The sequence below is a fragment of the Rhinoraja longicauda genome, chromosome 30 (assembly GCF_053455715.1).
Source record: "Rhinoraja longicauda isolate Sanriku21f chromosome 30, sRhiLon1.1, whole genome shotgun sequence".
In the NCBI taxonomy this organism is placed as follows: Eukaryota; Metazoa; Chordata; class Chondrichthyes; order Rajiformes; family Arhynchobatidae; genus Rhinoraja; species Rhinoraja longicauda.
This window is the reverse complement of record NC_135982.1, coordinates 6206217-6233513: the sequence shown is the minus strand read 5'-3', so window position 1 is coordinate 6233513 and position 27297 is coordinate 6206217. Positions and strand designations below refer to the sequence as shown.

The window sequence follows — 27297 nt, the reverse complement described above, 5'->3', positions numbered from 1 at the left end:
TCTTGATTCTGTCTCGGTGAGAGCAGCTTCATTTAACTAACACATTAAAATGATGAAAGTCCTTCGATTCATGCGCACTCTGGACAATGTAGGCTTTCTCAGAACACAAGGTGCCACAGTACCTCCAACCCTACAGATTGAACACTGTATTTGCAATATTTTTTTCACCACTAAATCCTTGTTAAGAAATGTCCTATTTTCCAGCATGGCCGTTACTGTTTGCAGGAAAGTTTTTATGATGACCTTAATAACAATGCATGTGGCTAGGTTTTGTTCCTATAATTAGCTGGGGCTTTTTTAATTGCCTCAGTTCTAAAACAATGCGGACTGATTTTAAGGAAATGGTGCTGCTAGTCGGCCTCTTGTTACTTTCTCCTCCTGTGGTTGGCTCATTGTATGCATTTAAAATGGGTATTTGTGGGCATCCGTACATAATAAAAGTTTTTAGTGTGCTTTAAGAATTAATTCAATAAAAGATAACATTGATTGTATAGGTTGTTTTCTATAAGTCTGTTATTGTAAAATTGAGAGGTTTTTTTCATCATAACTTTGCAATCACAATGACAATGATGCCTTTCTCTGTAGCAACAATTGTTTCTGCTGTTTCTGACAACTGTACCACACATTGTGCCCAGTTCAGATTATTGGGAACTTCTGTTTTAAGGGTTTCAGTCAAATAAAGTGCTGAGTTTTCATGTCTGTGTTGGCTTTTCTCAATATAGTGTTATTAATCATTATAGCTGTGAAATTAAGGATCGTCTAGCATCACTGGGCTTGAACCTTAGCGGACGTTCTCTGTTGGCCCTGATATTGCTGAATAATTGAGAAATACAAGCTGTGGTTTGAGGACACAATGTGAATATCATGTTCATTTTGTTGCCATTCATCAATTAAATTGAACCATTTTCAAAGCTCCCAAATCTTTTTAATTATCAAATGATAGCTAAATATTTAGCATTTGTTTAGAGAAGATGCTTTTCCATTTTGTCATCTCAAATAATAGTGACTGCTTTTTCTGCAGAAAATCACTGGATTTAAAGATTTAATCCAGCAATCACAAATGGAGAGAGATTCTAATCTTGCCATTGAAGGTTTACTGAGAAAGGAGTATTGAATAATTAATTGTCCTTCAAGGCAGTGTCCTTCCATTTTATGTTTGACCCAGCCTGGTTGAGCAATTAAGACCGAAGGATTGAAAAATAAGGTTAATAGAGTTAAAGCTAACTAGTTGCCACAGCCTTTAAGTGTGTACACGTCTGGATGCCACAATGGTGCAACTGCTAGAGCGCCAGAGGCACGTGGTGGATTCTGCCCTTGGGTGCTGCCTGTGTGGAGTTTGCACGTTCTCCCTGTGACCATGTGGGTTTCCTTCCTGTGCTCCGGTTTCTTCCCACATCCCAACGACGTGTGGGTTTGCAAATTGGCCTCTGTAAATTGTCCCTGGTGTGCAGGGAGTGGATGCAAAAGTGGGATAACATAGAACTAGTGTGAATGGGTGATTGATGGTCGGCGTGGCCTGTTTCCATGCTGTATCCCTAAATGAAACAAAACTTCTGTTCTGAAATAGCACACTAGTGTTCTTGAAACTGCTAAAGTCAATGAAGATTGAATTTGTCCAAGAGCACAGCGTTGTATTATCTGCAAACTTGGTTGCACAAAGATCCGTCTTTGTGTCAAAGTCATTCATGTAACTTGTCTGAGTGTAGTGTCTCTGATTGAAGACCTCCAGGGCTGGTCTTGCCAGCCACACTTGGGCTACCATGAACATTGCAGCCCTTGGTCAACCACCAGTGGGAGTAGGCGAGAGTCCAGTATGGATCTGGTGAGGCAGCTCGCTCCTTTCGGTGGTGAAAAGATATGTTAATATCCACTAATTCCCACAGTCAGCACAGTGGCACAGCTGGTAGTATAAGAAAATAACTGCAGATGCTGATACAAATCGAAGGTATTTATTCACAAAATGCTGGAGTAACTCAGCAGGTCAGGCAGCATCTCAGGAGAGAAGGAATGGGTGACGTTTCTGGTCGAGACCCTTCTTTAGACAGCTGATAGATCACAGTGCCAGAGACCCGGGTTCAATCATGGCCTCGGGTGCTGTCTGTGCGGCGTTTGCAGTTCTCCCTGTGACCACGTGGGTTTCATCCGGGTGCTCCGGTTTCCTCCCGCATCAAAAAGACATAGGGGTTTGTAGGATAATTGGTCTCTAGTGTGTACAGAGTGGATGTGAAACTGGAACAGCATGGAACCAGTGTTAGCAGGTGATCGATGGTTGGCGTCGACTTGGTGGACCAAACAGCCTGTTTCCATGCAATCAAAAATTCAACCAAAAATGTTTGGCCCTTTTAACCAACCCTCTATTCACAGTCAGTTCACAAAAGGTTGTTTCATAATATAATCAACTGCTTATTGAAACTCCTTACGGAAACTAACAGATGCATCCTCAAAATTCTCTTGGACTCGTCTAACCATTATTTCTCTTGCATTAATCCACATTGTCTTTGCTTAATGTGATTTATTACATAGCTCTTTACTTTATCCTCTGTAATAGCTTCAAGCATTTCCCCCATAGACAATAGACAATAGGTGCAGGAGTAGGCCATTCAGCCCTTCGAGCCAGCACCGCCATTCAATGCGATCATGGCTGATCACTCTCAATCAGTACCCCTGCCTTCTCCCCATACCCCCTCACTCCACTATCCTTAAGAGCTCTATCCAGCTCTCTCTTGAAAGCATTCAACGAACTGGCCTCCACTGCCTTCTGAGGCAGAGAATTCCACACCTTCACCACTCTCTGACTGAAAAGGTTCTTCCTCATCTCCGTTCTAAATGGCCTACCCCTTATTCTTAAACCGTGGCCCCTTGTTCTGAACTCCCCCATAGTCTGATATCAGGCCGGCCCCTAAAAACCTTAAATAATCTGCTAGCACGACAGATTGAAGTTGGCAGTATTGCCACTTGCTGAATCGCGTAGTATTTATTGCTGGATTTTAAAGGACCTAACTACCCCCAACGTAATTTGGTCTTCATGAGGATATTAACGGACTCCCAAGCCTGAGTGAAAATTGTTCCATAAAATGGCAACATCTAAATACCACCAATTTTATAATGTGTTTTAATCATTCAAGGCGATGCAATTGCCAGAGTCAGTGTCTAAGGCTCCAACATTTCCGTCACCTCCAACGGGACCCCACTACTGGCCACATCTTCCCATCCCCTCCCCTTTTTGCGTTCCGCAGAGACAGTTCCCTCCGTAACTCCCCGGTCCACTCGTCCCTTCCTACGCAAACCATCCCCTCCCCGGGCACTTTCCCCTGCAACTGCAGGAGATGCAACACGTGTCCCTTTACCTCCCCCCTCGACTCCATCCAAGGACCCAAACAGTCTTTCCAGGTGAGACAGAGGTTCACCTGCACCTCCTCCGACATCATCTATTGTATCCGCTGTTCCAGATGTCAACTTCTCTACATCGGCGAAACCAAACGCAGGCTCGGCGATCGTTTCGCTCAACACCTTCACTCAGTCCGCCTTAACCAACCTGATCTCCCCGGTGGCTGAGCACTTCAACTGCCCCTCCCACTCCCAATCTGACCTTTCTGTCATGGGGCTCCTCCAGTGTCATAGTGAGGCCCACCGGAAATTGGAGGAACATATTTAGCTTGGGCAGCTTACAGCCCAGCGGTATGAACATTGACTTCTCTAACTTTAGATAGCTCCTTTGTCCCTCTCTTCCCCTCCCCCTTCCCAGTTCTCCCACTGTCTTCCTGTCTCCACCTATATCCTTTCTTTGTCCCGCTCCCTCTGACACCAGTCTGAAGAAGGGTCTCGACCCGAAACGTCACCCATTCCTTCTCTCCAGAGATGCTGCCTGACCTGCTGAGTTACTCCAGCATTTTGTGTTACCTTCGGGTGAATGTTAGTGGCAAGTTCCAGCAATAGTGAAGGGCCAATGATGTGTTTCCATGTTCGGACGGTTTGTTACTGGGAAGGGAACTTGTAGGTGCTGGCTTTCCCCAGTGGCTGCTGCTCTTTGTCCTATTAGTTTCCACCAGCTAACGGCTCAAGGCAGGAGTTGGTGCGGCCCTGAGCTACTATCCGCCTCATTGGGGACCCTCAGACTCTCTGTAATCGGACTTTAATGGAATTTATCTTGGACTAAACGTTATTCTCTCTATCACGTGACTGTACACTGTGGATGGGTCGGTTGCAATCGTGCACAGTCTTTCCGTTGACTGGTGAGCAGGCAACAAATGCTTTGCACTGTAACTTGGTACACGTGACAATAAACTAAATCTAAAGTATACGTAGATGAGCGATGATCCAACAACGATCATGGAGCTTCGCACTATTCGGGCAAAGCAGCCTGTAGCTCCCCGCTCCATCCATGTAGGGCGGCACGGTGGCGCAGCGGTAGAGTTGCTGCCTTACAGCGAATGCAGCGCCGGAGACTCGGGTTCGATCCTGACTACGGGCGCCGTCTGTACGGAGTTTGTACGTTCTCCCCGTGACCTGCGTGGGTTTTCTCCGAGATCTTCGGTTTCCTCCCACACTCCAAAGACGTACAGGTATGTAGGTTAATTGGCTGGGCAAATGTAAAAATAGTCCCTAGGATAGTGTTTATGTACGGGGATCGCTGGGCTGCGCGGACCCGGTGGGCCGAAGGGCCTGTTTCCGCGCTGTATCTGTAAATCTAAAAAAAATCTAAATCTAAAAAAGAAACGTGCTCTCTTTTCGACACCAGTGCACAGTTTGACTTCCTCAGAATGAACTGCAGCAGCTCTCCAATGCATCAGCAGCTCTCCAATGCATCAGCAGCTCCTCCCAGTACAAGAAGAACAACAGCACCTGCTGGCTCCCCTCCACGTCACGCACTGTCATGTCACTCCTTCATCATCGCCACCACTTTATTTTTATCCATCTCGGTGGAGCTTCCTACCGAGTGAATCTGTGGCGATTCCTCCACCATGTGGACTGTCAGAGGTTCAATGTGTCAGAGGCCATGATTTAAGATCTGTGAGGGATGGGTATTAAATGCGGGCCTTACCAGTAACGGCCACATCTTCCAAATGAGGCCCACAAGTTGCGATTGTAGCGTTTAGACTTATTTATTATGGCTGGTCTTAAGGTTTATTTTGTTACTCTGCGGCAACACTAGTATCCTTGATTCCTGACCCATCGCCAATGATAGATGAGCATGCACTCCAATGCCTCGCTGAAATAGTAAGCGAGCTCGGTATTCAGACTGAACATGCGCAGGTCATAGGTCTTCCTCGTCAGAGCCGCCCACATTCTTCTGTGGTTGCCTCTACGTAGGAAGAAGGGGCTCCCCTTCATCAAAGTGTGGGCGAGGGATGGAGCGATAGGCACCTGCGATGGTGGAGAGTGCTTGATCCTCTGGTGCTGCAGGAGATGCAATGATGGCAGTTTGGAAGTGTCTTCTTCACGTTAGCCTTGCTGAAGTCCCTGGAAATGATAGTGATGCCATCGGGATACGCCAACTGGTGCTTGTTGACCATGGCCTATAGTTGCTCAAGTGCAAGCCAATAACATACCAGTCTGAAGGAGGGTCCCGACCAGAAAGGTCTCCTATCCACGTTCTCCAGAGATGCAGCTTGAGCTGCTGGGCTAGAAGCATCCATCATTTTGTGCCTTTTTATTCCCTCGTATCGTTTTTGGTAAAGCAATCCCTTCCCTTAAGTCCTCAAACTTACTTTCTAGGGACTGAAGATTGGCCAAGAAGATGTGAGGGAGGGGTGAAGGAGGAGGAGGAATGTCTTGGGTCATTCTGACTTGGAGGCCGTCCCGGAGACCATGTTTCCAGGCACAATGTACCAGGAAAATTGGGAAGTGATTTGCCTATTAAATTAAAACGGTTAAGTATCATAATTGGAGCCCAGGAATATTGCAGAGTTGAATTAATTGTTCAGATATAGAGCTGGGAACTCATTGTTGCTGATGCCAGCTTTCTGCACTGGTACCACCGCGGGCTAGCCTGTAATGGCGTGTTGGCGTGACGTAACACTTGAAGGTAATTTCATTTTTTGCTTTTCTTTCATCTAAACCTGGGTATATCTTGCATCTGTGTGTTGTGTGGTGTAGTTGGGTTAATCTTTCAAAAAGCTGTAATCTGGCAATCCAGTGCCAAGCTTAGTTCTTTGATTTGTACGACAATCGCGTCACTATTGGAAGTGCAAAATGCAATGATTTGCGAACTTTTAATATTGAGATGGCCTCCAGTTCCAACAATAAATTATTTTTCTAACACTTGCATTTATTCTGAGGACCCTGAAGTATAACCTTTGAGATTTGAATCTACTAGATGAACTCTGATGTGCAATTGTTAATGAACTGATAACATTAATTACTCTGCTAAAGGCACTGTGAAGATTACCAACTGAAATGCAATGATATCAGATTAGTATTAATTGCTTGCATTGGCAGCATCAGTCACACCATCACTCTCCAAGGTCTGGTTCAAAGCTAATGTTTTGCAAAGTACTTGTCAATTTGTTGCATCATTTCACGTATGCTCATTATTATGCTGATGATAATCATGCCCTTTCCAATGCATTTTCATTGCACTTTAGGGCTGGAATGTATTCACCCCGGGTATTTAACTGCAGAAATGCGTGAACGGATTCTGATTTGGAAGGGAGTTATTTTTCCAAACCTGCCATTCTTGGGTTTCCTTGATATAAAGCTGCAAAAAGTGCAAACCCATAATCAATATGTAGGTACTCAACTATTTTGAGATGTTAAATTCATTTGAGTGCTTTATAAATTATGCAAATTTGATTACATTTAACAAGGAATTTGGATATCTTTTTGATTCTGTCAGGAGCCATTTTATAATTGGAGGGAAGGAATTTTGGCACATGTGTCCCACAGCTCTGCTAGATTTTTTTGAAGAGGTCACCAAGAGGATCGATGAGTGCTGGGCAATGGACCTTGTCCATGTGGACTTCAGCAAGGCCTGTGACGAGGTCCTATATGGTTCACTTGTCTGGAAAGTTGGAGTGCATATAATCCAAGGTGACCTAACCAAATTGGTTCCGAACTTGGCTTGGAGGAAGGAGTCCAAGGTAATTGTGAAGGAAGAAACTAGGATGCTGGTTTACACAAGGACACAAAGTGCTGGAGTTACTCGATGGGTCAGGCAGCATCTCTGGAGAATGTGGAAAGGTGAGGTTAGACGCAAAGTCTTGAGTAGCTCAGCAGGTCAGGCAGCATCTCAGGAGGAAAAGGATGGGTGCCGTTTTGGGTCGGTACCCTTCAGACTGGAATCTGAAGCAGGGCCCCGACCTGAAATGTCACCCGGCAGCCTGGAGAAGAGTCTCAACACTTCTGAACACATGATGAGCATTTGACGGCATTGGGCCTGTACTCGCTAGAGTTTAGAAGGATGAGGGGGGACCTCATTGAAACTTACCGAATAATGAAAGGCTTGGATAGAGTTGATGCGGAGAGGGTGTTTCCACTAGTGGGAGAGGCTAGGACTAGAGATCATAACCTCAGAATTAAAGGACGTTCCATTATGAAGGAGATAAGGAGGAATTTCTTTAGTTGGAGGGTGGGGAATCTGTGGAATTCTTTGCCACAGAAGGCTGTGGAGGCCAAGTCAATGGATATTTTAAAGCAGAGATAGATAGATTCTTGATTAGTATGGGTGTCAGGGGTTATGGGGAGAAGGCAGGTGAATGGGGTTAAGAGGGAGAGATAAATCAGCCATGATCATATTGAATGGCGGTGCTGGCTCGAAGGGCCAATTGGCCTACTCCTGCACCTATTTTTCTATGTTTTCTATGTTTCTAATCCAAAACGTCACCCATCCTTTTTCCCCAGAGATGCTGCTTATCCCTCTGAGTTACACCAGTGTTTTGTGTCTATCTTCGGTATAAACCAGCATCTGCAGTTCCTTCCTACACATGGATAGGTGAGGTTTTGGGTCGGTTGCTTGTGCCCAATGGAATGGTGCCACAGTCATGGCTGGGTCCATTGCTGTTGGTTATATCCATTAATGAGTTGGTTTAGTAGACAGTGTGAAAGACATCAAAGTTTTCAATAGGATCCAGATCAGTTGGGAAGGTGGGCCAAGGAATGGCAAATGGAATTTAACTCTTGACAAGTGTGAGGTGTTGTGCTTTAGTAAGTCAAAGCGGGGCAGTACTTGCCCAGTAAATGGTAGAGACCTGGAGAATGTTGTGGAGCAGAGAGATCTGGGAGGACAGGTATATGGTTCATTTAAAGTGGCAAGTCAATAGACAATAGGTGCAGGAGGAGGCCATTCGGCCCTTCGAGCCAGCACCACCATTCAATGTGATCATGGCTGATCATTCTCAATCAGTACCCCGTTCCTGCCTTCTCCCCATACCCCCTGACTCCGCTATCCTTAAGAGCTCTATCTAGCTCTCTCTTGAATGTATTCAGAGAATTGGCCTCCACTGCCTTCTGGGGCAGAGAATTCCACAGATTCACAACTCTCTGACTGAAAACGTTTTTCCTCATCTCAGTTCTAAATGGCCTACCCCTTATTCTTAAACTGTGGCCCCTTGTTCTGGACTCCCCCAACATTGGGAACATGTTTCCTGCCTCTAACGTGTCCAACCCCTTAATAATCTTCTACGTTTCGATAAGATCCCCTCTCATCCTTCTAAATTCCAGTGTATACAAGCCTAGTCGCTCCAGTCTTTCAACATATGACAGTCCTGCCATTCCGGGACTGTGGACAGTGCAGATGGCGTCAGTACGATTGCCTTCATTAGGAAGAGTGTACGGCATAAAAGTTAGGACATCATTTTATGTTCGATAAATTACCCAATTCAGGCAAGAGTGTGAATAACAAGGTATTTGATTACACTACTAAATAAGGCACATGGATTCATGTGTCCACGTTCACACTTGCAAATGGATCAATAGTCCATTTATTTGTCACATACACATAAATGTGTAGTGAAATGAAAAATTACCCGCAGTTCAACAATAAGATCAATAAAAATAACCAATAAAAATATGCAATAACACACACAATCATAAACCAACACCAAACAAAAGAAACATCCATCACAGCGAGTCTCCTCCAGTCACCTTCTCACTGTGATGGAAGGCCAGAATGTCTTTTCTCTTCCCCTGCCGTCTTCTCCCGCGGTCAGGCTGTTGAACTTGCCACTTCGGGGCAGTCGGGGCTCCCGACATTGAAGCGCCGCGCTGGACGGTGAAAGGTCCACGGCGGGCCGACCCAAGCCCCGCGATTCGGGGCGGGCGAATCACCTGGGGCCGATCACCTGGCACCATTGGCGGCACAGTCTGAGCCTCTCCTCCTGGAGGGGTGCCCAACACCATCCTCATGGCATTCTTTACCTGAGCAGATCGTGCCCTACCCCCTCCCGGAGCCAATCATAAGCCTCCTTCCTGTCTGCAGGGTTTCTGCACTATTAGAGGTGGTCCGCCCAACCTGTTTCACTCAGCAAAACAAGACAGTCCCGGTGAGAACATCTCTCACTTGTCTTGGGAACATCTTGTTTTCGAAGGGTTTGGAATGCTAATTTGGCTGATAACTCCCATTTTAGCTGAAATTGTCTGTTTAACCCTTACAATGCGATCATGATGCAGTTGGTGAGACCACGCTTGGAGTACTGTGTGCAGTTCTGGTTACCTGGCAATAGGGCGGATGCCATTAAGTTGGAAAAGGTGAAGAAGAGATTCACCAGGATGTTACCTTGGCTTGCAGGCTTGAGTTAGAGGGAGAGGTTGGATAGGCCTTTCCTTTCGAAGCCCAGGAGGCTGAGGGATGATCTTATTGAGGTGTACATGATCACAAGGAGTATAAATAGTTTGGGGTCTTTTCCCCTAGGGTAGAGGATCCTTCAACTAGAGGACACAGGGTTATGGAGAGAGGGGAAAGATCTAAGAGGGATGTCGGGGGCAACTTTTTCACTCGGAGGATAGTCCATATCTAGAATGAGCTGCCAAAGGAAACTATAGAACTGGATACAATACCAACTTTTCAAAGACACCTGGACAGATATTTGGATAGGGATGGTTTGGAGGGCAATGGACCATAAGTGGGCAAATGGGACTAGCCGAGTGTGCCAATTTGGTTAGAATGGACAAGGTGGGCTGAAGGGCCTGTCTCTGTTGTACAGCTCCACGACACGGTGAAATATAGATCACTGTCGCAATGCAAGCAGTGAACATTAGCCCATCCTCTTTAGATTTCCCAGCCCTGGACTGATGGAAACTTGTTCGCCTGCTTATGTCCTTCTTTTCTATACGTGTTCTGTCTTTGTTGCCAGGACTATGAAAGTAAACTGGAAGCTTTACAGAAGCAAGTGGAAACCCGTTCTCTAGCTGCAGAAACAACCGAAGAGGAGGAAGAGGAGGATGAAGAGGAAGAGGAAGGTAACGATCATCTTGTTCATTTAAAGCTGCTCCATCAATAAACCTAAGACAGACACAAACTGCTGGAGTAACTCAGCGGGGCAGGCAGCATCTCGGGAAAGAAGGAATGGGTGACGTTTCGGATCGAGACCCTTCTTCAGTCTGAAGTCCCGCTGAGTTTCTCCAGCATTTTGTATCTATATCTTCAGTGTAAAAAAACAGCATCTGTAGTTCTTTCCTACGCCCTTCGATATACCTACTGGTGTCAACTCAAAACATTAATGATAATTGCTTGTAAAGCACTATGATAGTACATTCTCTGCACTCTGACCAAGTGAAGAAAGCCAGAGGGGATTGGAAGGATTATAAGTGATATTGGCATTTTTAGACATTTAATGAGACCTAAAAACAAGGAACTGCAGACGCTTGTTTACCAAGGAGAGACACAAAGTGTTGGAGTAACTAGGTAGGTCAGGCAGCAACTCTGGAGAATATGGATAGGTGATGTTTCTGGTTGGGACGTGGAGAGGTGACCTTTTGGGTTGGGACCTTTCTTCAGGCCTGGTCTTCTGAAGTTGCCTTTTATCTGTCCTATCCCTGTCTTGGAATTCTGTTTAAAACTCCCTTCCCATAATTGTAAGGCCTCTTGCATTTTAACTGCGGCAGACTGTCAGGTGGCAAGAGACATCAAGCAAAAACTTGATAACATGAGTCAAGTTAATTTGCCCCTTTGTCACCAGTGAATTGTGTGTAGTTCCACAGATGGTGAGATGCTGTTACAACATTGAAGTGGTGCCGGGTGACTTAATGATGGATCTAACAGCATAAAGTATAGTCTGATACTCTGATAGAAGTAAATATTTTGCTGCATCTGCATGATCAAAAGAATTGACAATGAAGGTCATAAGGAATAGGAGTAGAATGAGGCCATTCGGCCCACCTAGTCTACTCTGCCATTCTATCCTGGCTGATCTATCTCCCTCTCCTAACCCCCTCCTCCAGCCCTCTCCGCATAACCCCCGACACCTGTACTAATTAAGCAGTGTCGGTCAATGGCTGGGCGGCACGGTGGCGCAGCGGTAGAGTTGCTGCCTTACAGCGAATGCAGCGACGGAGACTCGGGTTCGATCCTGACTACGGGCGCCGTCTGTACGGAGTTTGTACGTTCTCCCCGTGACCTGCGTGAGTTTTCTCCGAAATCTTCGGTTTCCTCCCGCACTCCAAAGACGTACATGTTTGTAGGTTAATTGACTGGGTAAAATGTTAAAAAAAAAAAAAATTGTCCCTAGTGTGTGTAGGATAGTGTTAATGTGCGGGGATCGCTGGGCGGAGCGGACTCGGTGGGCCGAAGGGCCTGTTTCCGCGCTGTATCTCTAAATCTAAAAATAGAATGTGGTTTGTTTTTTTAAATTCTCTCCAGTGTTTGAAACCTGATGTCCAAGGTGTCGGTCCCCCACCGATTACCACCGGCACCTTGGTCCCAGAGACTTGCCACATTATCTGCTTTGCCAGACCAACAGAGGTCACGGCCTCGGGGGACCGAGATACCGGCCGGCACAGTTGGCCTGGCAAGTCGGCTATGGGAATGGATCTGGTGGTTCCGGCTGTGCCGGGGTTCCAGAGTCCCGGCCACAGGCGACAAATTCGACCCAACAATCGGCCGTGGAAGTCCCAAGGAGGTAGAGATCGGCCACTTCACCCGGCCTTGGCGTCACATTTTCGGGGAGGGGGGGACTTCCCGGCTGGATTTCAAGTGCGCTCCACGTACCTTTCCCCAGATTAAAGGAGGTGTGGATAAGGTGGTGTTTTGGGTCAAGATCATTCTTCTGATTTGACTCTGTAAAGGTACCCCGATCCAAAATGTTACCTTTGCATATTCTGCAGACATGCTGCCTGACTCACTGAGTTACTCCAGTACCTTGTGTCTTTTTTAGGGGGGGGGGGGGGGGGGAAGTAATTGGCAGGTTACTTAACAGACGCCTGATTTATGATGGTATAGTCTGCTGCTGACAAGTTTCTAATTGCCTCTGTAGCACACTGGACCGAGCGTGACTACGAGCTGGCTGAGTGGGCATTCAGGAAGTGGAAGTATCACCAGTTCACATCCCTACGGGACTTGCTTTGGGGGAATGCTGTCTACCTGAAGGAGGCGAATGCTATTAGTGTTGAGCTGAAGAAGAAGGTAATGTGTTATGAGTGGTCGCAGTTAGTCGGCACAGCCATCACCCATTGCTTGCCTCCTGTTGCCTTCTTGACAGCTGAGGAGCTCACGGCTGTTGATGCAGGGTGGGCTTATAGATCTATATAAGATTATTAAGGGGTTGGACACGTTAGAGGCAGGAAACATGTTCCCAATGTTGGGGGAGTCCAAAACCAGAGGCCACAGTTTAAGAATAAGGGGTAGCCATTTAGAACGGAGATGAGGAAAAACTTTTTCAGTCAGAGTTGTAAATCTGTGGAATTCACTGCCTCAGAAGGCAGTGGAGGCCAAGTCTCTGAATGCATTCAAGAGAGAGCTAGATAGAGCTCTTAAGTATAGCGGGTATGGGGAGAAGGCAGGAACAGGGTACTGATTGTGAATGATCAGCCATGATCACATTGAATGGTGGTGCTGGCTCGAAGGGCCGAATGGCCTACTCCTGCACCTATTGTCTATTGTCTAAGAAAACACAGCACATTGGAAGCCCTAAACAACATAACTGAAGCAGGAAGGACTTTATGACAATTCAGCAGGTTCTTAGATCACTGTAATTGATGGAAGATTTTTTTGTTTTCCAGATTTATTAAATTGCCATATAAATTCCCAACCATTGAACTACAATTTGAACTCTTATCAGCTCAAACGTTTGGATTAGTGATTTTTCAAAAGCTACATTATGTAAAACTCAGGGACCATGTTGCTGGAAGTGGGCCTACATACTACATACTACATTATGTAGGCCCAGTGGTGGCGCAGCTGGTAGAGTTGCTGCCTCACGGCGGCACAGACCCGGGTTCCATCCAGACCTCGTGTGCTGTTTGTGTGGAGTTTGCATGTTCTCCCCGTGACCGCGTGGGGTTACTCCAGTTTTCTCCCACATCCCAAAGAAGTGCGAGTTTGTAGGTTGATTGCCCTCCGTAAATTGTGCAGGGTAGAACTGCTGTGAGCGAGTCATCGATGGACGGCGTGGACTTGGGTGGGCCAAAGTCCACTGGGCGGCATGGCGACGCAGCGGGAGAGTTACTGCCTTGCAGCGCTTTCAGCGCCAGAGGCCCAGGTTCAATCCCGACTAACGGACGCTGTCTGTATGAAGTTTGTACGTTCTCCCCATGACCTGCGTGGGTTTTCTGAGATCTTCGGTTTCCTCCCACACTCCAAAGACGTACAAGTATGTAGGTTAATTGGCTTGGTGTATGTATAAGTTGTCCCGAGTGGGTGTAGGATAGTGTTAATGTGTGCGGGGATCGCTGGTCGGTGCGGACTCGGTGGGCCGAAGGGCCTGTTTCCGTGCTGTGTCTCCAAGCTAAACTGAACTAAACTTCATGACATTTTAAAATCTATTTGAGCTTTCCAAGTACAGTTATTTAAACCGAATGAATTCTGAGTTGAAACCAATTATCGAAGGCTTAAAATACTAACGTTCAGCCCACAGCTGGACATGCTGGGCATGTGCTGACAGAATGCGTTACTCCAGGATTGAATATCATCCCCAGACCAAGTTTAACTCTTCCATTAAGATGCATTGCTCTTCAGAGGTGATGACGGAATGATCTGGAACAATTGCACTGTGAGGTGGGGATGTAAAAATTCCATTCAACCAATCAATCACTGAATAACATACAAGCCAAGTATCCTCTCTGAAAATGTGGCCTGCCATTCCAACTCCGAATCCAGTTATTATTTTGAATAAGTTGCAAGTAATTTTCCGCAGGGATATCTGAGGTTCCATCTTTTAAACCACTTGGGAAAAAGACCATAGCAGCAGAATTAGGCCATTCAGCCCATCGAGTCTGCTCCGCCATTTAATCGTGGCTGATCTACTTTTCCCTCTCAACCCTATTCTTCTGCCTTCTCCCCGTAACCTTCGACGGTCTTCCTATTCAAGAAAGGCATGTGATATGTGGATGAACATCTACATTGCTCGACCTTAAGCCTTCAATAATACTTTGTCACTGAACCTAGGTACAGTGAATTCCTTTATTTTCCTTTTATAGACAATAGACAATAGGTGTAGGAGTAGGCCATTCAGCCCTTCGAGCCAGCACCGCCATTCAATGCGATCATGGCTGATCACTCTCAATCAGCACCCCGTTCCTGCCTTCTCCCCATACCCCCTCACTCCGCTATCCTTAAGAGCTCTATCCAGCTCTCTCTTGAAAGCATCCAACGAACTGGCCTCCACTGCCTTCTGAGGCAGAGAATTCCACACCTTCACCACTCTCTGATTGAAAAAGTTCTTCCTCATCTCCGTTCTAAATGGCCTACCCCTTATTCTTAAACTGTGGCCCCTTGTTCTGGACTCCCCCAACATTGGGAACATGTTTTCTGCCTCTAATTTGTCCAATCCCCTAATTATCTTATATGTTTCAATAAGATCCCCCCTCATCCTTCTAAATTCCAGTGTATACAAGCCTAATTGCTCCAGCCTTTCAACATACGACAGTCCCGCCATTCCGGCAATTAACCTAGTGAACCTACGCTGCACGCCCTCAATAGCAAGAATATCCTTCCTCAAATTTGGAGACCAAAACTGCACACAGTACTCCAGGTGCGGTCTCACCAGGGCCCGGTACAACTGTAGAAGGACCTCTTTGCTCCTATACTCAACTCCTCTTGTTATGAAGGCCAACATTCCATTGGCTTTCTTCACTGCCTGCTGTACCTGCATGCTTCCTTTCAGTGACTGATGCACTAGGACACCCAGATCACGTTGAACATCCCCTCTTCCTAACTTGACACCATTCAGATAATAATCTGCCTTTCTATTCTTACTTCCAATCTATATTCCTTTTAGAAGGATGAGAGGGGATCTTATCAAAACGTATAGGATTATTAAGGGGTTGGACACGTTAGAGGCAGGAAACATGTTCCCAATGTTGGGGGAGTCCAGAACAAGGGGGCACAGTTTAAGAATAAGGGGTAGGCCATTTAGAACTGAGATGAGGAAAAACTTTTTCAGTCAGAGAGTTGTGAATCTGTGGAATTCTCTGCCTCAGAAGGCAGTGGAGGCCAATTCTCTGAATGCATTCAAGAGAGAGCTAGATAGAGCTCTTAAAGATAGCGGAGTCAGGGGGTATGGGGAGAAGGCAGGAACGGGGTACTGATTGAAAATGATCAGCCATGATCACATTGAATGGCGGTGCTGGCTCGAAGGGCCGAATGGCCTCCTCCTGCACCTATTGTCTATTGTATATAGGCACGATCATAGGATACGAGTAAGAGTGTAAGCATAATAGATTACACTGAAGCAGTACACAAGAATTTTGTTTCTCATTCATATCATTCATTCCTTGAGTTATTAATGATGTGGGCAGAAAGAACATTAAAGATTTTTCAAGATTTCAAGATCAATTTATTGTCACATGTACCAATTAAGGTACAGTGAAATTTGGGTTACCATACAGCCATACTAAGTAAAAAGCAACAAGACACACAGCCACATAAAATAAAATTTACCATAAACATCCACCCACCACAGCGGATTCGACATTCCTCACTGTGATGGGAGGTAATAAAGTTCAATCACCTTCCTCTTTGTTCACACGCGGTCGATGCAACGATAATCTAACTGTTTCACAACTCCTGCCAACGTCTTTTTCCCTATCTCCACACCTTGCATCCAGGTACAATTCCAGTTTGTGTTGCTCACGGACACACTGTATTCCCCACTTCCTCCTGAATTACTCCCTGCGGAGGCAGAATTGGATCGGGAAGCCCGTCTGTTCCCCAGGACGGTGGTTGCGGTGGAAGTGCAGGATCTGAAGAATGGCACCATGCATCATTGGTCTCTGGAGAAACTCAAGTAAGCACGCCTTCAATCTTTACCCAATCACTTGGTATCCTCATGATGTGGTGGTGTTACGGTATTTTATTTTGTAAAATATTTATTTGTACTTTCTAAAATCAGTGTTTTATATGCGATAGGATAGAACTATATTTATCCCAGGAGGGAAATTGATCTGCCAACAGTCATAAAAACACACACAAAATACATGAAACATGGAAGTCAAGTGATGAGTGGAAAGACTTGGGAGATGTGCAAAGATTGGGAGGGGGGAGGGGAGTCAGTCTGTCTACCCCATGACAGAAGGGTGAGGGGTTGTAAAGTTTGATAGCCACAGGGAAGAAGGATCTCCTGTGATGTTCTGTCCTGCATCTTGGTGGAACCAGTCTGTTGCTGAAGGTGCTCCTCAGGTTGACCAGCGTATCATGGAGGGGGTGAACTGTGTTGTCTACAAATAGAATACAATACAATACAATACAATATATCTTTATTGTCATTGTACAGGGGTACAATGATTTATTTGTATTTTATTTCTACAATCTGTATTTTACTTTCTAAAATATTTATTTGCCTGACTTAAAATACCTTTCCTAGATTGCAAATACAAATCTGTGAAAGCCCTTCCATTGTGCACCGTGTCTATTCTGAACGTGGACACAAAATGCTGGAGTAACTCAGCGGGTCAGGCAGCATCTCTGGAGAGAAGGAATTCTCTCTATTCTGAAACCTCAGTTAATGAGAGAACTTTAACACATGTATCCTGCGGTTTACATAAATGACTTGGACATAAACATAGACGGGTTGGTTAGTCGTGATGTCAAGACCAACTCTTATCCGCCTGCACATGGTCCATATCCCTCCATTCTCTGCTTCTCCATATGCCTATCCAAAAGTCAGATGGCAGCAAGATTGCCTGGGGTTGTGGGCTGTGAGGTAGGCTACACAATATACAGTGGGGTTGTGGAATTGAGGAACGCAGAGCCAAATCTATCTGATTATTATCAACCAACTGCCCCGGGAACGCGAACTCGACAGGATCAGTACAAAAATGGCTGCAGATAGAGTTTAATCTGAACAAGCCTGAGGTGTTGCACTTTGAGATGTTGAATACAATGGGAAAGTATACAATTAATGACAAGGCCGTTAACAGCAGTGATGTACAGAGGGATCTTGGGGGCTCATCTGAAAGCAGCAACACAAGTAGGTATGCTTGCATTCATAGGCTGGGGAATTGCGTATAAGATTTTTAGATTTATATTTAGATTTAGAGATACAGCGCAGAAACAGGCCCTTCGGCCCACCAGGTCTGCGCCGCCCAGCGATCTCCGCACATTAACACTATCCTATACCCACTACGGACAATTTTTACATTTACCAAGCCAATTAACCTACGTACCTGTATGTCTTTGGAGTGTGGGAGGAAAGAGTGAGGAGGTCATGATGCAGCTTTGCAGGACTATGGTTCGGCTGCATCTGGAGTATTGTGTGCAGTTCTGGTCGCCCCCTTACAGGTAGGACGTTGTGGCTTTCGAGAGGGTGCAGAGGTGGTTTACCTGGATTAGAGGGTATTAGCTAGTGAGTGGATGGACAGTCTTGGATGGTTTTCCTGGAGACCTGATAGAAGTGTATAAAATTATGAGAGGCATAGATAGGGTAGACAGTTAGAACCAAAGATACTAGAGGAACAAGATGGACCACTCCGTTGAAATCGCCTGTACTGAAGTGCAGTACGCAAAGGAGCCATTTTAGTAAGCAAAATCTGCCTTTCGCTCTGCCTCTCGCAGTGTATCAGTGTTTTGGGAGAACAGTATGTGTGATTATACCATTAAAATGCAGAATATATCTCATCTATCAATTCACAGATTTTTGTTATTTAAAAAAAAATGTTTCTGCAAGTTTCTGCCTACTAAAATGGTGCCATGACATACTAGGGTTTTTAGGGTCGAGTGGTCTATCTTGCTCCTTGAGTATCTTTGGTCAGGACCCTTTTCCCAGCAGTGAAATATCAAATACTAGAGGGCGTAACTTTAAGGTGAGAAGGGCAAAGTTTAAAGGGGATGTGTTTTTATACCTGAGTGCCTGGAATGTACTGCCAGGGGGGGTGGTTGAGGCAGATGTGATAGTGGTATTTAAGAGATTTTTGGATGGGCACAGGGATATGCAGGGAACGGAGGAATATGGATTATGTTGAAGCAGGGGGTCAATCTAGAGCTGGGGGGTAAAAAGAAAGGGTGAGATGGGTGGGGTGAGATGGGAGGGGGGGGGGTTAGATGGGAGGGGGGGTTAGATGGGAGAGGGAGTTAGATGGGAGGGGGGGTTAGATGGGGGGGTGGTTAGATGGGAGGGGGGGTTAGATGGGAGGGGGGGTTAGATGGGAGGGGGGAGTTAGATGGGAGGGGGGAGTTAGATGGGGGGTTAGATGGGAGGGGGGGTTAGATGGGAGGGGGGGTTAGATGGGATGGGGGGTTAGATGGGATGGGGGGGTTAAATGGGGGGGTGGTTAGATGGGAGGGGGGGGTTAGATTGGAGGGGGGGTTAGATGGGGGAGGGGGTTAGATGGGAGGGGGGAGTTAGATGGGAGGGGGGAGTTAGATGGGGGGGTTAGATGGGAGGGGGGGTTAGATGGGAGGGGGGGTTAGATGGGATGGGGGGAGTTAGATGGGAGGGGGGGTTAGATGGGAGGGGGGAGTTAGATGGGAGGGGGGAGTTAGATGGGAGGGGGGGGTTAGATGGGACAGGGGGGTTAGATGGGGGGGGTGGTTAGATGGGAGGGGGGTTAGATGGGAGGGGGGGTTAGATGGGAGGGGGGGTTAGATGGGATGGGGGGGGGAAGGGAGAGGGGGGGGAGGTGTGTGTGAAGCAGGTTGAAGTGGTGGGTAGGAGGGACCTATCTCTGTGTCAATGTAGTCCCCAGCATGTCTGTGCATGGCGCCATCAATGAACCCGTGACTTTTTACGAGTTATGCCCGTTTCTGTTAGTCAAAAGAAAACAAACAAAAGCCTGCAGACAAAGAAGCCTCCCTCTGTTACTGAATGTCACGTGCTTCTGCAAAGGCACAGGCTGAGTCTCTCTGCAGCCCGGACCTGCCTACTGTGGGCAGGGCCTCCACCGCTCGCCCTGCGCTCCTCAATGGGCCACCGTACAATAGGCGGAATGTGTCGAGGCCCCTTGCCAGCAGCCCCTGTCAGTCAGCCCATGGTGGGGGGGGGGGGGGGGGGGGGGGGAGCTCGCAGGGAGACGAGTTAAAACGCTCGGCACGTAACCGTGTAGCTTCAAGCTCCGTGGGGATGATGTGCTATTTCAGCTCGAAGTAGCTGAGCTGCAAGCAAGAACACCAAGTACCTGGAATGTCCAGAACAAGGGGTCACAGTTTAAGGATAAGGGGGAAGTCTTTTAGGACCGAGATGAGAAAGTTTTTTTTCACACAGAGAGTGGTGAATCTGTGGAATTCTCTGCCACAGAAGGTAGTTGAGGCCAGTTCATTGGCTATATTTAAGAGGGAGTTAGATGTGGCCCTTGTGGCTAAAGGGATCAGGGGGTATGGAGAGAAGGCAGGTACAGGATACTGAGTTGGATGATCAGCTATGATCATATTGAATGCAGGCTCGAAGGGCCGAATGGCCTACTCCTGCACCTATTTTCTATGTTTCTATGTTTCTATGCCTGTTCTGACGAAGGGACTCGCCCGAAACATCACCTGTTGCTTCTCTCCAGAGATGCTGCCTGCCCTGCTGGGTTACTCCAGCATTTTGTGCCTAATATCTTCGGTTTAAACCAGCGTCTGCAGTACCTTCTAGCACACCAAGTGCCTGTGCCGGGCGCCAGAAACTCCGGGTAGTGTTTAGGTAGTTTAATTTACTATTATCCAGTCAGCAAAAAGACGATACGTGATTACAATCGAGCCGTCCACATTGTACAGAAACGGCTGTAAATGCACAGTGAATTTATCTTTCTTGAATGCAGTCCAGTACATGCATTCCCATACCCAAGCACATCCTTGATTAACAAAGTGTACACCCATAGTCTACTGAACCCGCCTGCAAAAGGGCACCCGGTTTTGACGCCATTTTCAAAGTCCAGTCTGTGCTGGACGTGTTACGCGCAGTGCCTGTTCCAGACAGGCCCCAGGCTGCCGCCGGCTTCCAGCCATCGCCTACCTTGGACCCAGCGTCCCTCTCCTCGCCCCTCCACCGTTGTGCCCGAGGGGCACCACCTGCAGTGGACCTTGAGCTGGGCTAGAACCCGGTTCCTTCTCCCACTGGCATTGGTCCTCGCCCGTCACTCCCCACTGCCCCCCCCCCCCCATTTGTTCACCGCATCCCCACCCCCACCGTTCCCCACCCCAACCATTCCCCACCCCCACCGTTCCCCACCCCCACCGTTCCCCACCCCACCGTTCCCCACCCCAACCGTTCCCCACCCCCACCGATCCCCACCCCCACCGTTCCCCACCCCCACCGTTCCCCACCCCCCACCGTTCCCCACCCCCACCGTTCCCCACCCCCACAGTTCCCCACCCCAACCGTTCCCCACCCCCACCGCATCCCCACCCCCACCGTTCCCCACCCCCACCATTCCCCACACTTGTTCCCCGTTTCTCCCCGCCAGCTTGTTTCCCCACTGCCCTCTCCCCACTTGCCCTCTTCCCCTTTATTTCGTCCTTCATGTGTAAAACACCCTCCTGTGTTTAATTTGTTTCTTGGATTGTGGGAGCACGCTGAGCATAAGCTCCTCGCCTCCTTGCTCATTATTTGAATCCATGAAATGCTTTGGGAAATCTGGAAAAAGGTCTGAAAACGAAGGTTTGATCCTTGTGGCTGTGCTACCAGCTCAGCTTTTGATTTCAGTTCAGTGAGAGAAAGAACTTGCAAATTCAAGAGTTACTGTGTGTAATCTGTGCTGCAGAAAAAATATTTAATTCATCAAGCTTGCCCTTCTCTGCCCCACGCTAATGTTAGTTGTCCAGTTGCAGGTTAATTGATTGCAGGGGGAACTCTCAGTTAAGTGTTTATGGGTTCAAGTCTAATCCAGACACACAAAAAAATAAATTTGAGGTAACACTGAAGATACTTCACTGGTTTTATTTTAAAGACTGGGAATAAATTTCTCCCCAGTTTTCCAGATCAAAAGTCCCCTCACTTATTATCCCAAAAGTGTTCCATCTGAAACACATTTAGGATTTGAGAGCTTTTTCCGTTTAAAATGAGCGCCGCACAGCGTAAGGGACCTGGGTTCGATCCTGATCTCGGGCGTGGAGTTTGCACGTTCTCCCTGTAACTACGTGGGATCTCCCCCCCCCCCCCCCCCAGGTGCTACGATTTCCTCCTACATCCCAAAGACATGTGGGTTTGTAGGTTAATATGGCTTTTGTAAATTGTTCGTAGGAGAGGGGAATTGATGGCAATATGGAGGCAATAAAGCTGGATCTGATTAGCGTGCTTTAGGTTCTTTAAAAATGTTTCGTTTTAGAGATATAGCATGGAAACAGGCCCTTCGGCCCACCGAGTCCGCACCGACCAATGATCCCCGCACATTAACACTACCCTACACACACGCGCACACACACACACACACACACACACACACACACACACACACACACACACACACACACACACACACACACACACACACACACACACACACACACACACACACACACACACACACACACACACACACACACACACACACACACACACACACACTCGGGACAATTTACATTTATACCAAGCCAATTAACCTACAGACCTGTACGTCTTTGGAGTGTGGGAGCAAACCGAAGATCTTGGAGAAAACCCAAGCAGGTCACGGGGAGAACGTACAAACTCAGTTCCGATCAAGCACCCGTAGTCAGGATGGAACCCGGGTCTCTGTTGCTGTAAGGCAACAACTCCACCCCTACGCCCATGTGTTGCTTATCTCTTTGGGCTGTGGATGGCCTTGCGGGATTGTTGAACAAGGATGGCTCCACAGACTCAGTCCTATTTCTGTATTAGCCATTGCTTTTATTCTGCATTGTTATATTTAAGAAGTGAAGAGTCCGACCCTGTCATTGCAAGGAACTGATTGTCCTTCACAGTGCTCAGGTCTGCTGCCACATATGAGCTGCTGATCACTTATTAAAATAAATATTGATTGTATTGACTAAATATTTAGTTAGTTTATTATTGTCACCTGTATGGAGGTACAGTGAAAAGCTTTTGTTGTGTGCTAGTCCTAGCCAGCCCAGCTTTAGATTTTTAGATTTAGAGATACAGCGCGGAAACAGGCCCTTTGGCCCACCGAGTCCGCGCCGCCCAGCGATCCCCGCACATTAACACTATCCTACACCCACTAGAGACAATTTTTACATTTACCCAGTCAATTAACCTACATACTTGTACGTCTTTGGAGTGTGGGAGGAAACCGAAGATCTCGGAGAAAACCCACGCAGGTCACGGGGACAACGTACAAACTCCATACAGACGGCGCCCGTAGTCAGGATCGAACCCGAGTCTCCGGCGCTGCATTCGATGTAAGGCAGCAACTCTACCGCTGCGCCACCGTGCCGCTTCTCCCGAAAGCGCAGGCCCTTGAGTCTCATTTAGGTTTTAGTCTAGTTAGTTTAGTTTATTGTCACGTGTACTGAGGTACAGTGAAAAGCTTTGGTCGTGTGCTAACCAGTCAGCGGAAAGGAAATACATGATTATAACTGAGCCATCCACAGTGTACAGATACATGATGATGTGAATAACGTTTAGTGCAACATAAAGTCCAGTATAGTCCGATCAACGATAATCCATGGGTCTCCAATGAGGAAGATAGTAGCTCAGGACCGCTGTTCAGTTGTTGGTAGCATGGTGCAGTTGCCTGATAACAGTAAATATGTACTGGTACAAAGAGGATGAGGACAAATGATCTATTCTGGTATATACTAGATGCATAGCAATTATATACAGGAAGAGGTGGGTACACTTGATGTGTAGGAAGGTACTGCAGATGCTGATTTACGCTGAAGATAGATACATGTTGGAGTAACTCAGCGGGTCAGGCAGCATCTCTGGATAGAAGGAATGGATGATGTTTCGGGTCAAGGGTCTTGACACAAAACGTCACCCATTCCTTCTATCCAGAGATGCTGCCTGCCCCGCCCGCTGAGTTACTCCAGCATTTCGTGTCTATCTTATTGTAGGTACACTTGAATTCCTCGTTATCTTTGTGAAAGAAAGTGGCGTGTGATATCTAGCAATGTTCGAATCATGGCCTGAACGGTTCTAACGAATGCAGTGTTTTTTTTCTGTCTGTGCAGGCAAAGGTTGGAACTAATGCGTGAGATGTACGATCGTGCTGGCGAAATGGCCTCCAATGCACAGGATGAGAGTGAGAGCGTCATGGGGGGCAACGACCCATTCTACGACCGCTTCCACTGGTTTAAGCTCGTGGGAAGGTAAGTCGGCCTATTTCCCCCACTTCAGAACCATCTGGCAGTCAGCACGACAGCTGCAAGACCTGCCGCGGGCAGCTGAGACATCAGCCACACTCATGAAACAGATACCTTTTATTGGAGCTTGTTCAGAGCTTTTTCCCTCCAGTACAATTAATACTGCAGGGGGAAAAAAACCCCACGTCAAATCCAAGGGATTAAGTGCTGGTGAATGATTTCAGAAGCACAGATTTTTCTGTGCTGTTCAAAAATGCATGAAGCTCAACAAAATCCCAGTTTACAGCCAGGTTTGTGTTCTAGAAAGCACCAGTTGTCGTTCTTTCAAGCAACGATTGTTGCAAAAATCTTTTCTTTGTATTTAGTGAAATCATTATGGTCTTTGGTTCTGGAATTGCTTTGACTGAAGGTAAAGGGTCTGAAGAAGGGTCTCGACCCGAAATGTCACCCATTCCCTCTCTCCTAGATGCTGCCTGACCTGCTGAGTTACTCCACCATTCTGTGATAACTTCGATAAGAACAATCTTATGTTCTGTTGCCGAGCTGTGGATTGATTATCAAACTACACACATCTTAATGATCCAGAGATGCTGCCTGACCCGCTGAGTTACTCCAGCATTTTTTTGTCTACCACAATTTAATGATTGTACATCAAAGATTAAAAATCACCGGCCAGGGGAACTTTCAGCTGAGGGTCTTAGGTTTCATTGTTGTCAAGATTGATGGGGGGGATATTGAGGGGGCTGGTGCCTTTGGTTGTAACGTCTACAACTGTGGCATAGAGTCTCAAGGTAAAGACTGGGCCACTTAGGACTGAGGTGAAAAAAATTATTTTCCCAGAAACGCTGTGGACTTCAAAGTGCTGTAAATGCTCAGCGATGTGTTTCGAGCTGAGAACGATGGGTTTTGGCACGTCTGATGTACGTGAGGGCCGGGTGGGAGATCAGCCTTTGCCTTTGCAGAATGGCGAGAGCAGCTCGAGGCTGGATGCCCAGCCCCGGCTGACATTCCTCAGCATCGCTTTGGCAATGAACTCGGCCCATCGTGTTCATCAGCGGTGGAGATTAACAGCGTTTGTACCGGGGATGGCTGGGGAAACAGGAGGAACTCGATGCTTCCTCTCGTGTGGAACGAGAGACGCCAGCGTGTGGTGCCAAGAAAGATTTCACAGTCTGAACTTTCTTTCCTTAAATTAAAAATTAACTCTTTAGAGGTACAGCGTAGAAGTACACACCGACCAACGTTCACCCCATTCACTCGTACCATCCTTGCACACCAGGGACAATTTACAGTTTTACCGAAGCCGATTGACATACAAACCTGCATGTTTTTGGAGTGTGGGAGGAAACTGGAACACCTGGAGACAACTGAAGCAGGTCACAGGGGGAATGTACTAACTCTGTGCAGATTTATTTCACAAAATGCTGGAGTAACTCAGCAGGTCAGGCAGCATCTCAGGAGAGAAGGAATGGGTGTCGTTTCGGGTCGAAACGTTACCTATTCCTTCTTTCCTGAGATGCTGCCTGACCTGCTGAGTTACTCCAGCATTTTGTGAAATAAATACCTTCGTACCAGCATCTGCAGTTATTTTCTTACACAACTCTGTGCAGATAGCACCTGTAGTCAGGATTGAACCCAGGTCTCTGGCACTGTAAGGCAGCAACTCTACCACTGTGCCGCCCCTGTTGTTTTCTCTTTCACTCGCACACTGCTCCTGCTAGACCTCCCACCTCTATCCCAGAAGCCTGACTACACAACGACTGGCTGACGATCAAACACTAAGTGCTCTAAGAGTTGTATGTCTTGCTCCAGCATATCAACCAATTGCACTGATCAATAGATTGATTTGTAGATGAAAGGCCCGCACCAAATGGTTGCAGATTTTCATTCTCCTTTCATCCGTCCTGAATCCACCACTCCCACCAGCTAAGGCAACGGATGTGAGAATAACCCAGAGAATGATCCCAGGAACGAATGGGTTAATGATAATAATGAGGAGTGCTTGTCGGTACTGGGCTTATACTCGCCGGAGTTCAGAAGGATGAGGGGGGACCTCATTGAAACTTACTGAATAGTGAAAGGCCTGGATAGAGTGGATGTGGAGAGGCTGTTTCCACTAGTGGTAAGTCAAGGACCAGAGGTCATAGCCTCAGAATGAAAGGCTGTTCTGTTAGGAAGGAAATGAGGAGGAATTTCTTTAGTCGGAGGGCGATGAATCTGTGGAATTCATTTCCACAGATCGCTGTGGAGGCCAACTCAATGGATATTTTGACCGCAGAGATGGATTCTTGATTAATATCTGTGTCAGGGGTTATGGGGAGAAGGCAGGAGAATGGGGTTAAAAGGGAGAGATAGACCAGCCAAGATTGAATGGCGGAGTAGACGTGATGAACTGAATGGCTTAATTCTGCTCCTATCACTTAATGAACACGAAGCACTTGTTCACAGCTTTCCCACAGCTCCCAAACTTGTAGAAATATTGCAGAAGGCCATTCAATCCACATGGTCCTGACTGGCCCCCAGCAGGACAATCTCATCAGTCCCACCACTCCCTCTCCTTATTTCCCTGTCATCCAGCACCTTATTTTCTCTCCTGTGCCCATCAAATCTCATTTTGCTGCTTTTGTTCACCAAGTATCCATTGACTGTCGCCAGTGAACCCACCAGCTTGGTTATTGATGTGGTAATTTACCGTGGCCATTTAACCTCCATACGCGTCTTTGACGGGGTATTGGAGTATGTGGGAGGGAATGTGCAAAACCTCACCAATAGCATCCGTGGTCAGGATCGAATCTGGGTTGTGAGTTAGCAGTGGAAAGCTCTGTGCCACCCATCGACACTGGGGCCGAGTCTGAGTCTTGGAGCTCCCTACCATTATAGTGCTGAGGGGGTCCTTGCATCACATGGTCTGCAGCAGCTGAAGGCAACAGCTCCCCATCACCACCACCTCCTCAAGGACATGTTGTTTCTCGGTGAACGGCGTTACTTTATGTCATCACCTTCTGCAGGTCGTTCACACCTCGGTGAAGTGCCTGCTGTGGGATTGGAGCATATCACAGAGCAGACCACAGGTGGGGTGGCCTTGTATGGTCGAGACTCGCCTTCAACTTTGTAGTCTTGGATGTGATCAGCCAGGACAGTATTGCCTGGCTTCCTCCAGCACACACTACAATGCCCCGACCATTGGATAAATACTCACAAAATGCTGGAGTAACTCAGCAGGTCAGGCAGCATCTCGGGAGAGAAGGAACGGGCGACGTTTCGGGTCGAGACCCTTCTTCAGACTTCTTCAGTCTGAAGAAGGGTCTCGACCCGAAACGTCGCCCATTCCTTCTCTCCTGAGATGCTGCCTGACCTGCTGAGTTACTCCAGCATTTTGTGAATAAATACCATCGATTTGTACCAGCATCTGCAGTTATTTTCTTATACTATATATTGGATAAATACTAGTCCTTCAGTTGGACACACATCCACGCAAATGAATTAAAAAATATTACCTGAAAACTAAATAAATT

The 27297-nt window shown here is 47.0% G+C and overlaps 1 protein-coding gene across 12 annotated transcripts in view; it reads left to right on the top strand.

Annotated features, from left to right (window-relative positions):
* kif1b (kinesin family member 1B) overlaps nucleotides 1–27297 on the top strand; it is a 271960-nt gene that overhangs the window by 176390 nt on the left and 68273 nt on the right. For all 12 annotated transcript variants that reach the window (XM_078425318.1, XM_078425314.1, XM_078425310.1 and 9 more), the window contains 4 exons: nucleotides 10290–10395; nucleotides 12408–12556; nucleotides 16198–16376; nucleotides 23651–23788. In XM_078425318.1, the coding sequence (XP_078281444.1) occupies nucleotides 10290–10395; nucleotides 12408–12556; nucleotides 16198–16376; nucleotides 23651–23788 (572 nt within the window). The remainder of the gene's footprint in view (nucleotides 1–10289; nucleotides 10396–12407; nucleotides 12557–16197; nucleotides 16377–23650; nucleotides 23789–27297) is intronic.